This window comes from Pseudophryne corroboree, chromosome 6 (genome assembly GCF_028390025.1).
Source record: "Pseudophryne corroboree isolate aPseCor3 chromosome 6, aPseCor3.hap2, whole genome shotgun sequence".
Classification (NCBI taxonomy): domain Eukaryota; kingdom Metazoa; phylum Chordata; class Amphibia; order Anura; family Myobatrachidae; genus Pseudophryne; species Pseudophryne corroboree.
In genome coordinates, this window is record NC_086449.1 from 683,955,540 (window position 1) to 683,969,443 (window position 13,904).

The window sequence follows — 13,904 nt, forward strand, 5'->3', positions numbered from 1 at the left end:
CCGGCCAAATTGAAAAAGGGTCATGGGGATCTGTCGGCATGCATTAACCATGCCGCTGTTCCCGAGGTGTGATGGTTCAAGGATCGACTGGCTCATACCACTGGACACATTTCCGCCCTCGCGCAGGCTGGCATGGATACCCAACAACTGCTCCCAACTGGTCCGATTTGGACCAACGAATGTGGACTGCCGAGTCCTCAACGAAAATGTGCAAAGAAATGATAATGCCGATTGATTACCTTATAACATTCACTATAAATGGGTAAGAGACTCATTACGCAATTGGCGTATGGGGTACCGTAAGGGTACGCACTTAGCGTAGCAGACGCTTATCCGTGGTTGAGACGCACATGCGACACGCTCGCTCACAGCTTAACGCTTGGTGACGAGCATGCTATAGGCGGTCGACTACTGTAATGCTACGCTACCAGGGTAGCGGACGCTCGTGACCACGAGGGGAACACGAGCGGCGCAGACGCTCACGGGATGACACTCAGTAAACCTTGTATGCAACACACTGAATGATTGAGTTTGTACTGTAAACCTTACTACTGAAATACTGTAGCGATATAACGCTGCTTAACCTTGTTAATACTAAAGCTGCTTGAGCGATTGAGACGCTCCGATTACCCTCTGCAATGTAATAAACACACAATACCTTGCTAAGGTTCCAACACCTTTACTAACAATGGGGGTCATTCCGAGTTGGTCGCTAAGTTTTTCGTTCGCACAACATATTCGCAAAGTTGCGATAATGTTGTAAAATTGCGAACATCCGCCCCCAACGTATTTTTGCAATTTCGTACGCAGTATTACACAAGGTAGGCGTATGCCATATTCCAACGCAGTAATGCGAATCCAACGTATACGCACAAACTTCATAGCAAAAATACGATGTCATCTTAGATTTACACATTTCTCTTAAATGTGCTAAGGCTTTAGCAAACAAACGCATAGCAATGGTATTTATCTACTAATTTACATGATAGCTTGCAATTCTAACTCAGCAAGCGTCCCTCAATTACAATTACAATTAGTGTAATTGATTGTGTGCATGACCCATTAAGTCTGCAAAGAATACCTCAAGAACACTTTGTATGCATAATTGTACATTACCATGTTTATTTTTAAAGAAGTGCAAGAGATGTGTAAGCCGTGCCTTGCCGAAATGAAAAGAGTTTAATTTGTTGTGGATGTTTAGTGTGTGAATGTATGTGCTTACATGTTTTTATAATAAATTAGCTACTAACTAACCTAATTTGTATGTTTTAAATATGGCTTTTTTTGTGTTTTTTATTTTTATTTTATTTGTTTGTTAACCAATTTCTGTTTTGTAATATCCTTTAATTTTTGGGCAATCAAAACATCACAAGCGCATAACGGTTTAAAATGTGTATTTATTTGTTACACAATTTTTTTTTTTTTAAACAAAAATCTTTTAAGAATAATTTTTAACAAAAAAACAGTTTTATTTCTTGAGAACAAATTCTTTTAAATTATTCAGTTCAGCCAACATGGCCTCCAAATTCGACTGCATTCTTGCAATTATGCCTGCCAGGCTTGAGGGATCTCTAATGGCAACATCTGAAATGCAGAGTAAAATTTTTTTATAATAAAAAAAAATATTACCTATTACATTACAATTCCACAAAGCACACTTTAAGATAAAATGAGATACATCATGGAAGTATAAATTTCCAAACAGTAGCATAGCACCACACAAGCATACTCAGCAATGTTTTTTCAAAAAAATTGCCTATGTGTAAAAGTTTAACACACCATGATGTACATTTCCTAAGATGGGAGTTATATTTAAGATGTGATGTTGCCCATAGCAACCAATCTCATTAAACTTATCTTGTAGAAGGTGGTAAATTTCAGAGAAGTTGTTATTGTTTGTTTGCTATGGTAAATCTCCAAGCTACTGTCACGAACCGGTCTCTTACCTTTGCGGGTTCTGGGGTTCATCCGTTGCCAGTGCGGTTGCTCGCGGTGCTGTGCGCCCGTGTGGGGACGCGGCGTGATCGGTGGCACAGGTAATGCAGAATCTGGGAACTGTGAGTGCGGGGACCAAATGGCCTAAGGCACTGCGGCGTGTCTGCTGTATAGGAGGTGGCCATGTTGGAGACCAAATAGGTAATACAGAGCACTTGTGAAAACACCTGTGGGCAGGTGTAAGCCAATCCCGTGCTTGTGCTGCCTTTAAGTAGGCTGGGATTATGTTACTCTGTGCCAGTGCTTTGTTGTATCAACGCTGTGCTCTAGCTCTGAGCTCTCTCCGTGCATTCCTGTGTGATTCCCGTGGTCCAGATATCGCTTCCGTTCCCAGAGGTCTGTCTGCAGCCTTCACTGCTAAAAGATCCACCAGCTCCCCGCTGTGCTGTCAGTTAATTGCACACCTACTGGAAGCAGTTGGATTCCCAGAGTCTTGCATGAGGTTACCTTGTCTGCCTACCATACAAAGTTTGGAGGATTCCATTACCCTCAGCTGTTCGTTTGTTCTACTCTGCATTTAACCCATTCTTCACCTTGTCATCTGCTACAGTTTCACAGTGATCTCCGGAATCTGCAAGTAACCCAATTCAGTACTTTATATTTGCTATGTTGCCATAACAAGGATAATTCTTCACAGTCTCTCAGTTAACTCTCAAAACTCCATTGCAAATCCTTACAGTTATTTCTTCATGTCTGCATTATCCAGTTAATCACATTCTACAGTTCAGCATCAAAGCTTGTTTATATTTGGACAATTCAACATTTATTCATCAGCTTGTTTTGCATACGTTTCCATGAACATTTCTTTTATTTGTCTTTGAGTTTTATCCTGCATATTATTTCTGCCATTCCTGCAATACTTCAGTATAAATATGATGATTAACAACTTGTCATTCAACTCTCTACTGAATTGTTATTTTTAATAAACATATGAAACGGAACTTTCTTCGTCCTCCCTGCTTCCATTTCCCACCAGCACCTACACCTGTGGTTGGTCCCGGGTTAACGGATTCACAAAAACACCCGGACCTGACAGTAAGCACTGGCCACATGGATCCGTCAAGTGACCAATTCGCAGGAGGCGGTGCTACGTCAGATATCCTTTCCAGTCTGGAAAACCAGGAGTCTATACAGACACAAATAGTGCAGTTTATGCAAACTATGGCAGACCGTTTAGAGACTCTTCATACGGCTATTAAAACGTCTCAAGTCCAGATTCCAACTCCGGTTGTCCCAGTAACCACTACAGCTTCTCCTGTGACGCTGCCTACGTCCCGCTTGCAGTTACCCTCTCCGAGTAAGTTTGACGGAACTCCAAAACTTTGCAGAGGATTCCTGAATCAATGCGAGATCCAGTTCGAACTGTTGTCCGCCAGTTTTCCATCAGCTCGTTCTAAGGTTGCATATATTATTGCCCTCCTCTCCGGTCAGGCTCTGGAGTGGGCATCACCATTATGGGAAAGAGGTGATCCTATCCTCCCTAATTACAAAGAGTTCGTATCATCCTTCCGGAGAATCTTTGACGAACCAGGCAGGACCACCTCAGCATCTTTGGAGATTCTCCGTCTACGTCAAGGTTTACGTCCTGTCAGTCAATATATTATTCAGTTTCGCACGTTGTCTTCAGAGTTAAACTGGAATGAGGAGGCCCTGATCGCCGCGTTTTGGAATGGACTTTCAGAGAGAATCAAGGATGATTTAACTATCCGGGATGTGCCAACTAAAACTGGATGAATTGATTTCTCTCTGTAACAAACTTGACCTACGCTACAGAGAGCGATGTTTAGAGAAATCCAGGACAGAGCGATCCAGTCCACGTTATCATCCTAGGCCTCGACAAGATTCTTCATCACAGTCGCCGGTAACAACAGAAGAACCTATGCAGATTGGGCGCTCTCGCCTCTCAGAGGAAGAACGACTTCGTCGTCGACAGGGTAACCTCTGCATGTACTGTGGGTCCTCCGAACATTTGGTTAAATCCTGCAAACTCCGGCCTGGAAAACTCTCGCTCCTAGCTTATTCAAGGGAGGTTAAGCTAGGAGTTACTTTAGAATCACGTTCTGGGGAAGAGCCGACCTTGTCTATTCAATTAGAAGTTCCAAGTTCTACAGTGAAAGTTTCAGCCCTCCTAGATTCCGGGGCAGCCGAGAACTTCATCTCCTCAGCCTTTGTCATACGGTCTAAAGTTCAAACCATGCCTCTGGAAGCAGCAGTTGCTGTTACAGCAGTGGATGGAAGTCGAATTCCAGATGGTATAATTACTCATCGAACCGTATGTCTCAAGATGAAAGTTGGTGTGCTCCATTCCGAATACATCTCCTTCTACGTGATTCCCAAAGCCTCTCAAGATGTGATACTTGGTTTACCTTGGCTGCAGAAACATAATCCTCAACTTAATTGGCATACCATGGAAGTCCTTTCGTGGAGTAAATCTTGTACCAAGGACTGTTTAGCCTCAATTGTACCTCTCCGGTCAATTAGCCTTCCCGACCTACCTCCGGTGTATCAATCCTTTGCGGATGTTTTCAGTAAACAAGCAGCAGACTCTCTACCTCCTCATCGCGAATGGGACTGCCCAATCGTCCTGGTTCCAGGCAAAACCCCTCCTAGGGGACGAATTTATCCGCTATCCATCCCTGAGACGCAAGCTATGTCTGATTATATACAGGAAAATCTAACCAAAGGATTTATCAGACCATCTTCTTCACCTGCAGGAGCCGGATTCTTCTTCGTTAAGAAGAAGGACGGTGGGTTACGACCATGCATAGATTACCGTGGACTCAATGAGATCACTGTGAAAAACAAGTACCCATTACCCTTAATTCCAGAATTATTTGACCGGGTAAAGGGAGCTACTGTGTTTACAAAATTGGATCTCCGAGGGGCCTACAATTTAATCCGCATCCGGGCAGGGGACGAGTGGAAGACTGCTTTTAATACCCGGGATGGGCATTACGAATACCTTGTAATGCCTTTTGGTCTTTGTAATGCACCTGCAGTTTTTCAAAGCTATGTGAATTAACTTTTTCGTGATCTTCTCTACAAGTGTCTAGTAGTGTACTTGGATGATATCCTAATATTCTCTAAGGATCTAAAGGCTCACCGTCACCAAGTTAAAGAGGTACTGACACGTCTGAGGAAAAATCAACTTTATTGTAAGCTAGAGAAGTGCACTTTTGAAGTATCTTCCATACCGTTCCTTGGTTACATCATTTCTGGATCAGAGCTATGTATGGATCCCGGTAAGGTACAAGCTATCCGAGATTGGTCCACTCCTACAACTCTCAAGGGGATTCAGCGATTTCTTGGTTTTGCTAATTTCTATAGGAGATTCATTAAGAATTATTCTTCGTTAGCTGCTCCCATCACAGCCCTAACTCGCAAGGGAGCAAATCCTACGAACTGGTCTTCTGAAGCAATCAAAGCCTTCTCTGATTTAAAGCAAGCCTTTGGGTCAGCTCCCATTCTTCGACAGCCTGATTTGAATCGTCCCTTTCTACTAGAGGTGGATGCATCTACAGAAGCAGTAGGAGCTGTGTTATCACAAGTCTTTGAAGATAAAAAAGTCCATCCCTGCGGATATTTCTCCCGTAAGTTCCTCCCGGCAGAACGTAATTATGCAATCGGTGAGCAAGAATTACTTGCCATCAAGTTGGCATTTGAGGAGTGGAGATACCTTCTAGAAGGAGCACAACATCGCATTACAGTTTATACTGATCATAAGAATCTTCTGTATCTGCAGTCAGCTCAGTGTTTGAATCCACGACAAGCTCGATGGGCGCTTTTCTTCACACGATTTGATTTCAAGCTCACCTATCGTCCAGGGTCTCAGAACAAAAAGGCAGATGCCCTTTCCCGGTCCTTTGCTTCTTCTGAATTAAATGATGCTACCACGAATCAAGCCATTGTGAATCCTACGTCCTTTTTAATGACTCGAACCTCTCCAGTTCCTCCGCCTGGCAAGACCTTTGTCGCCACAAGTCTTCGAAAACGGCTGCTTAACTGGGCTCATTCCTCTTCCTTCATGGGTCATCCTGGGGTTCTAAAGACTCTCAAATTTATTCAACAGTCTTATTGGTGGCCACGTCTCAAAGCCGATGTCCAAGAGTTTATAGCAGCATGTCCTAAATGTGCCCAACATAAGAGTCCAAGAAGTTCTCCACCAGGTTTATTACATCCATTATCCATACCCAAACAACCATGGACTCATATCTCAATGGATTTCGTGACCGATCTACCTCCATCAAAAGGGCGAAATACCATTTGGGTGATAGTGGATCGATTTTCGAAAATGGCACATTTCATTCCATTAACTGGGTTACCATCAGCCCCTTTACTAGCCAGATTGTTCATCTCTGAAATCTTCAAGTTGCATGGCCTTCCTCGAGAGATTATCTCTGATCGGGGAACACAGTTTGTGGCCAAGTTTTGGAGGTCGCTTTGTTCATCTTTAAATGTCAAGTTGAATTTTTCTTCTGCATATCATCCTCAGACAGATGGACAAACTAAGAGAGTCAACCAAGACCTTGAAACATTTCTCCGGCTATATATATCGTCCTCACAGGATGACTGGGTTGACTACCTTCCATTGGCAGAATTTGCTCATAATAATCTCTTCCATTCATCTTCAGAATCTACGCCCTTTTATATTAACTTCGACTTTCATCCTCGTGTGCCAGAGTTCCATCCATTGCCAGCCCTAGAGGTTCCAGCGGCAGATCAAGAGCTTCAACGTCTATCTAGAATCTGGAGTTGTGTACGTAAGTCCTTGGTCAAAACTTCCGCTCGTTATAAATCTTTTGCAGATAGAAAACGTAAAGCTGTACCGAATTACAAAGTGGGAGACCAAGTTTGGATTTCTACGCGCAATCTCAGGTTCAAAGTTCCTTCTAAGAAATTTGCTCCCAAGTTTATTGGTCCATTTCCCATTGTAAAGGTACTCAACCCTGTGTCATACAAAGTCAAGTTGCCACCGTCTTTGAGAATTCCTAACGCCTTTCATACATCTTTACTGAAGCCTTTGATTCTCAATAAGTTCCGTACTACCCAGTCCAAATCTCCTAAAGTTCACTCTTTGCAGAATGAGGAATTTGAAGTTAAAGAGATTGTGGACTCACGTTCCCGATATGGACGTTTACAGTTTTTGGTCGACTGGAAGGGTTACGGTCCAGAGGAGAGATCCTGGGTTTTCTCTGAAGATGTTCATGCTCCAAGACTGGTACAGAAATACTTCTCCAAAAATCCTGACAAGGTTCAAAGGTGTTCGGAGACCACCCATAGAAGAGGGGGTACTGTCACGAACTGGTCTCTTACCTTTGCGGGTTCTGGGGTTCATCCGTTGCCAGTGCGGTTGCTCGCGGTGCTGTGCGCCCGTGTGGGGACGTGGCGTGATCGGTGGCACAGGTAATGCAGAATCTGGGAACTGTGAGTGCGGGGACCAAATGGCCTAAGGCACTGCGGTGTGTCTGCTGTATAGGAGGTGGCCATGTTGGAGACCAAATAGGTAATACAGAGTACTTGTGAAAACACCTGTGGGCAGGTGTAAGCCAATCCCGTGCTTGTGCTGCCTTTAAGTAGGCTGGGATTATGTTACTCTGTGCCAGTGCTTTGTTGTATCAACGCTGTGCTCTAGCTCTGAGCTCTCTCCGTGCATTCCTGTGTGATTCCCGTGGTCCAGATATCGCCTCCGTTCCCAGAGGTCTGTCTGCAGCCTTCACTGCTAAAAGATCCACCAGCTCCCCGCTGTGCTGTCAGTTAATTGCACACCTACTGGAAGCAGTTGGATTCCCAGAGTCTTGCATGAGGTTACCTTGTCTGCCTACCATACAAAGTTTGGAGGATTCCATTACCCTCAGCTGTTCTCGTTTGTTCTACTCTGCATTTAACCCATTCTTCACCTTGTCATCTGCTACAGTTTCACAGTGATCTCCGGAATCTGCAAGTAACCCAATTCAGTACTTTATATTTGCTATGTTGCCATAACAAGGATAATTCTTCACAGTCTCTCAGTTAACTCTCAAAACTCCATTGCAAATCCTTACAGTTATTTCTTCATGTCTGCATTATCCAGTTAATCACATTCTACAGTTCAGCATCAAAGCTTGTTTATATTTGGACAATTCAACATTTATTCATCAGCTTGTTTTGCATACGTTTCCATGAACATTTCTTTTATTTGTCTTTGAGTTTTATCCTGCATATTATTTCTGCCATTCCTGCAATACTTCAGTATAATATGATGATTAACAACTTGTCATTCAACTCTCTACTGAATTGTTATTTTTAATAAACATATGAAACGGAACTTTCTTCGTCCTCCCTGCTTCCATTTCCCACCAGCACCTACACCTGTGGTTGGTCCCGGGTTAACGGATTCACAAAAACACCCGGACCTGACAGCTACAATCACACCCCAAAATTAGTACATGTAACCCCATACTGGTCAGCAGTCACATCTGTAGTGAAGCAGACATTTTTTGTGTGATGTTTTCACCTGCATCATCATACTGCATATTATCATCTTCAGAAGGACAACATATCCTAGCATCCCCACACTCCCTGTAAGGTTGCCTTACATCAAATATCACGTCAAACATGTGTTTCAAAAGCAATTTTTTTTTTTGGCGTGTAACTTTCATAACACATATCATTGTGTCGTTAGTCTGGCTAACAAAGTGACTCCTGCGACTTTTGTTTGTAAATTTTGCAATAGCCAAGCTCAATTGTAAAAGTAAAAAAACACCCAAAAAATAACTGGGGTCTAAATGTGTATCATAAAATGTTTCACATACAAACCTTGTTGTGCAGGCAAACCTGTCAACATAGTGATTAACAACCAGATGTACACACTGTACATATAATGTCACGCACACAAATGTGAATGCATCATCCATACCATGATGAAGAAGACAAGCATTTAACCTAGACAAAAGATTGGCCACAGTACAAAACTGCATTTTTTAGAATGTTTATATTTTTACATTTAAAAAAAAATAATTAATGTGTGGGAACTTACTCTCCTCTGCCACTTGGACACTTCCCTGTAGTGGCTCCGGGGCCTCTGCTGCCCATTCTGTCTGCGACGTCGGCTGGCTGGGTGATGGAGGCTGGATGGGTGGTGGTTGCTGGCTGGGTGATGGAGGCTGGATGGGTGGTGGTTGCTGGCTGGGGGATTGAGGCTGGAGGGGTGAGGTTGGCTGGATGGGGGATGGGTGCTGGATGGGGGAAGGAGGCAGGATGGGGGAAGGAGGGTCAAATTGTGTGAGTGGATGGAAGGGGGATGTAGTTAGAGAGTGGGATTTTGAATTATAGGGTGAGGGTGTGGGTGAGTTATTTAGGGACACAGCGGATGAGGGGGGCAGAGAGGGGAATTTGTCCAAACTGTGGGCTTGGGCTGGAGAGGGGGTGTGGTCTGCAGAGGGGGTTTGTGCAGGTGAGGCATAGGTGGCAGGAGAGGGAGAGGTGGCAGGAGAGGGGGATTGGGCTGGAGAGGGTGATTGGGCCGGAGAGGGGGATTGGGCAGGAGAGGGTGATTGGGCCGGAGAGGGGGATTGGGCAGGAGAGGGTGATTGGGCCGGAGAGGGGGATTGGGCAGGAGAGGGGGATTGGGCAGGAGAGGGTGATTGGGCAGGAGAGGGTGATTGGGCCGGAGAGGGGGAGGGTGATGGTGAAGGGGATGGGGATGGTGAAAGTTGCTGGTGTTGCCTTCCAGCACCAGCCCCTTGCCGTTGTGCTCGCCCTATAATGACATATGTTAAATTTGTATTAAAACATAATTATTTTGTCCCACAGCATATTCCTATTACTCGGTTCTGTACCATGTTAAAGAGACAGGGTTAACATTACTAAGTTAGTGAAATATATATTAGGCTGATGTTGGCCTTAGCAAACAAACCTATTATCTGTAAAAAAAAAAAAAATACCTTCTATCCAAAAAAAAAAAATATTCACATTTTAAAATCTAAACAACATCCCCAGTGTAATAAAACGCACACATTTTTAACATTTGGTGAACCACTGAGCAGGTTATTTTGTTCAGTTTTCTTCCTGTGTAGTAATTATGCACAACATACAGTCAGTACCATACCTCCCAACAGGAGTCTCTCCAGGAGGGACATAATGTTCTGCTCCGTCACTTCCCTCTTAATGTATGATTGCCATCACTTGTGCTGAGAAAACTTGAGACTAACAATTAAGTGACAAATCCCTAAGCAGAGTATTCTGTTCCTCTTGCAAAAGGTCATATTGGGAGGTATGCATCACTGCATAACCTACCTACACACACTCATGCTAATTTTTTTATAAAACATTTTAGCACTCACACTTAACTAAAGTTTGCAAAGGTTATGCGTAAAACCCGTCACAGCACGAAATGTTACTAACTGCGGACACGTAGGGTCCTGATCTGTTGGCGGAGCTCCGCCAGGAGGTCTGGCGTGCGCCTCCGCAGGTCGCTCCAGCGCCTCTCTAATTGGATTATGCTCCTGCGGCAGCGGAGGCGGCTCCGTAGCAGGCGGCGGACCTCCGCGTAGGCCTCGCGTTTAACCTTATTTGGGATAAAACGCCCTACGCGGCCTACGCATCGGTCCATCACCGCCACTAGCAAGCGGAGTTCCCGCCGTGTGAATGGTGCTGCACGCATCATGGCAATGGCGTTTTCCTTTTTTGGGCATATATTTATAGTGTGTGTTAGCATGTGATTGGTCTAAAATCTATGCTGTCATTAAAATAAACTTTATTGATGTCTGCAATGCTGTGAAGAGCAGAGTGGTAAGTTCTCTAGAGCGGAAATACGCAGTAGCGGAAGCGAAAAAAAAAAAAAAATATATATTTTCACACAACCCCCAACACAAACACACACACACACACACACACACACACACACACACACACACACACACACACACACACACTTAGAATTAAATTAACACAAAACTCTGTGTACTCACCACATTTTGTGTGATAAATCAGCTGCACAGTCACAAAGTGGCCAACATTTAGTTTCATTTGTTGGTGTTTATTTTTGTAAAAAATAGGATTAGATGAAAAAAATCAAATAAGGACACTATTTAGGCACGTCACATTATTAGATTCAATGAAAAAACATTGTAAGCTTAACATGTTTAATGTTATTTTTAAAAAACATAATCAGATATTCCCACACACCCTAACAATTACACAATGACCTTACAATAGCTACCGAAATGACATCTGACCAAAATGAGCATAAGCATACAGTGTTTTTTATTAATTTCTAAAAGTAAAACCAAAAACACTATACCTGAAATATTCTTCCACAATGCTTGCCCTTACTTGTCTTCCCCTCCGTGAAACACTCCCCCCACCGAATCTACGGACAACCCCTGGCTCCTCATCTGGCAATTCCTCTGTGTGAGGAAGCTCTACGCGACTCCTTACCGCGATGTTATGTAGTATAGCGCACAGGACCACTATTTTACTTGCCATCTCCGGCGAATACATGATGTCGCCACCAGTGCGGTGGAGCACACGAAAACGTCCTTTAAGGACCCCAATTGTGCGCTCCACCAGCTGTCTAGTGGCAGTAAGCGCGGAGTTAAATGCCGTCTGTGGTCCTGGCCTGGGATTACGGTAAGGAGTCATGAGCCAGGGGGTGCAAGGATATCCACGGTCTCCTGTTTGATGAGAAGATAAAATTAGAATGAGAATATTCTTTATTTTTTAAAAATTTGCAGGAAATTATGTTGGCCAACTCACCCAATAACCACATGTCTGCTCGTTGACTTGATCTTAATCTCTGCCATATCCCTGATTGTCTAATGACATAAGCATCATGTGAGTTTCCGGGAAACATGGCATTCAGGGAAAGGATCTGGAGGGATGGGCCACAAACAACCATTACATTCAGAGAATGAAACAGTTTCCTGTTTCTATAAATTTCTTCATTATGTCTTGGTGGCACAATAGCTACATGTGTACCATCCACAACCCCAATAACATGTGGGAAGCGACTACCACCTTCCTCAAATTGCCGCTTCACCACATCTAGGGCACCATCATCCAAAGGCATAGCAATAAATTGCTTCACACGCTTTATGAAAGCCTGGCTGACACGCCGCAGGACCTTACTGAACTGGCCCTGCGACATGCCAACCAGGTCTCCCACAACATGTTGGAATGACCCTGTGGCCACAAAATGTAACACAGCAAGGAATTGTGTCAATGGTGGTATTGCTGTAGGATACCGAATTGAAGACTCCAGATCACTCTCTTTTATGGAGAGAGTGTCTAGGATTAGATGTGGTGGCAGCCTGTATCTTCGCACAACCACATCATCTGGCATCCCAAAAAGGAGGACACGGGTGGGGAAAATTGGTGGCCTAGCACGCCTCCGTTGCCTTGGTTGATGAGGAGCCGGTTGTGGTTGGCGGGCTGGCGGTTGGGGTGGGAGTGCTTCCGTGGGTTGGGGTGGGAGGGCTTCAGCAGCCACAAATACAGACATCACCAACTTAAAATAAAGGTAATAATATTGAGAATAAGACAATTTCAAATTTCAAATTTACAACCTTAATCAAAGTAACATTGTCTGGGTGTAAACTTACTGCAGGAGCATACGACATTTATTCTGGATTCAATTACGGACCAAGTATAAATTGTGTAAAAAAAGGGAAAGCACAAATTAAATTGTAAGAGCAAACATAGGTTAACCAAACAAAAACTCAATGTGTAAACAAACCAAACATGCACATATAATAAGAGCATCACAAATATTTCAAACAGCTAAATATAACTAATGAAAAATATGTAAAAAAGTAAAACTACATTCTAAACAAAATGGGGCCCTTTAGTAGCTATTACAGGCAAGAACAGCACTACTTTGCGGATCAATCCGGTAAAATAAAATAAAAATCAAAAAAATTAGTGATGACAAACATAAGCTAAACACTTTGAACACACACAGACTCCACAACACACAGGCCTAGGGGACTTACCTGCTCCAGAAAACAAAAGAGATGAGTTTGTGCTTAAACTGGGCCAAAGAAAAAAGGCTAACTTGCCAACAAAATAAATGTGGATTAATTCTCCAGCCAAAAATACCTACAAGAGACACAAAATGAGGGTAAGAGCACATATAGACCATTAGCACAAACAGACACACACACACACAGGCCTAGGGGACTTACCTGCTCCAGAAAACAACAGAGATGATTTTGTGCTTAAACTGGGCCAAAGAAAAAAGGCTAACTTGCCAACAAAATAAATGCGGATTAATTCTCCAGCCAAAAATACCTACAAGAGACACAAAATGAGGGTAAGAGCACATATAGACCATTAGCACAAACAGACACACACACACAGGCCTAGGGGACTTACCTGCTCCAGAAAACAACAGAGATGATTTTGTGCTTAAACTGGGCCAAAGAAAAAAGGCTAACTTGCCAACAAAATAAATGCGGATTAATTCTCCAGCCAAAAATACCTACAAGAGACACAAAATGAGGGTAAGAGCAACATTTAAAAATTTTAAAACAAAACAGAAACACTAAAGTACAGGTTAGGCCAAAAATTAAAAAAAAAACCCGAAAAACATCTAAAAACAGATATTCTTACAAATTCAGAAAAACACCTGCATTGCACCAACAAACATACTTGCATTTAACAAAAAGACGATTGCAGGAATACTCACAAACGGAAAATCGCAAAAAAAAATGCAATACGGTGTATATGCTATAAGCTAATCAACGGAAAACTGTATGCTTGACAATGCTAAAATTACTCACTCTGCAAAGTACAAAAGAGCACCTTATCGCACGACACAGAAACTCCATTCATCACCAACACACTCACAGCGTGCAAACCAGGCACTTAAATAAGCAGTACAATCAGTAGCACTATTAGCATACTGTACACCTGTGTGAATGAACGCGCCG

At 43.2% G+C, this 13,904-nt stretch overlaps 1 protein-coding gene and 1 long non-coding RNA gene across 2 annotated transcripts in view; both read right to left on the bottom strand.

Annotated features, from left to right (window-relative positions):
• Nucleotides 1-1,423: 1,423 nt before the first annotated feature.
• LOC134935575 (uncharacterized) overlaps nt 1,424-13,904 on the bottom strand; it is a 199,088-nt gene continuing 186,607 nt past the window's right edge. The window contains exons 2-3 of the long non-coding RNA XR_010180262.1: nt 9,011-9,733; nt 1,424-1,584 (exon numbers count right to left, since the gene is read on the bottom strand). This is a non-coding gene — a long non-coding RNA (uncharacterized LOC134935575). The remainder of the gene's footprint in view (nt 1,585-9,010; nt 9,734-13,904) is intronic.
• On the bottom strand, nt 9,797-12,508 carry LOC134933903 (putative nuclease HARBI1). Its single transcript, XM_063929459.1, has 3 exons — nt 11,731-12,508; nt 11,276-11,648; nt 9,797-9,806 (listed from the first exon to the last, which is right to left on the bottom strand). Exons 1-3 carry the CDS (start codon nt 12,473-12,475, stop codon nt 9,797-9,799), a joined length of 1,128 nt encoding a protein of 375 aa, XP_063785529.1. The 5' UTR covers nt 12,476-12,508.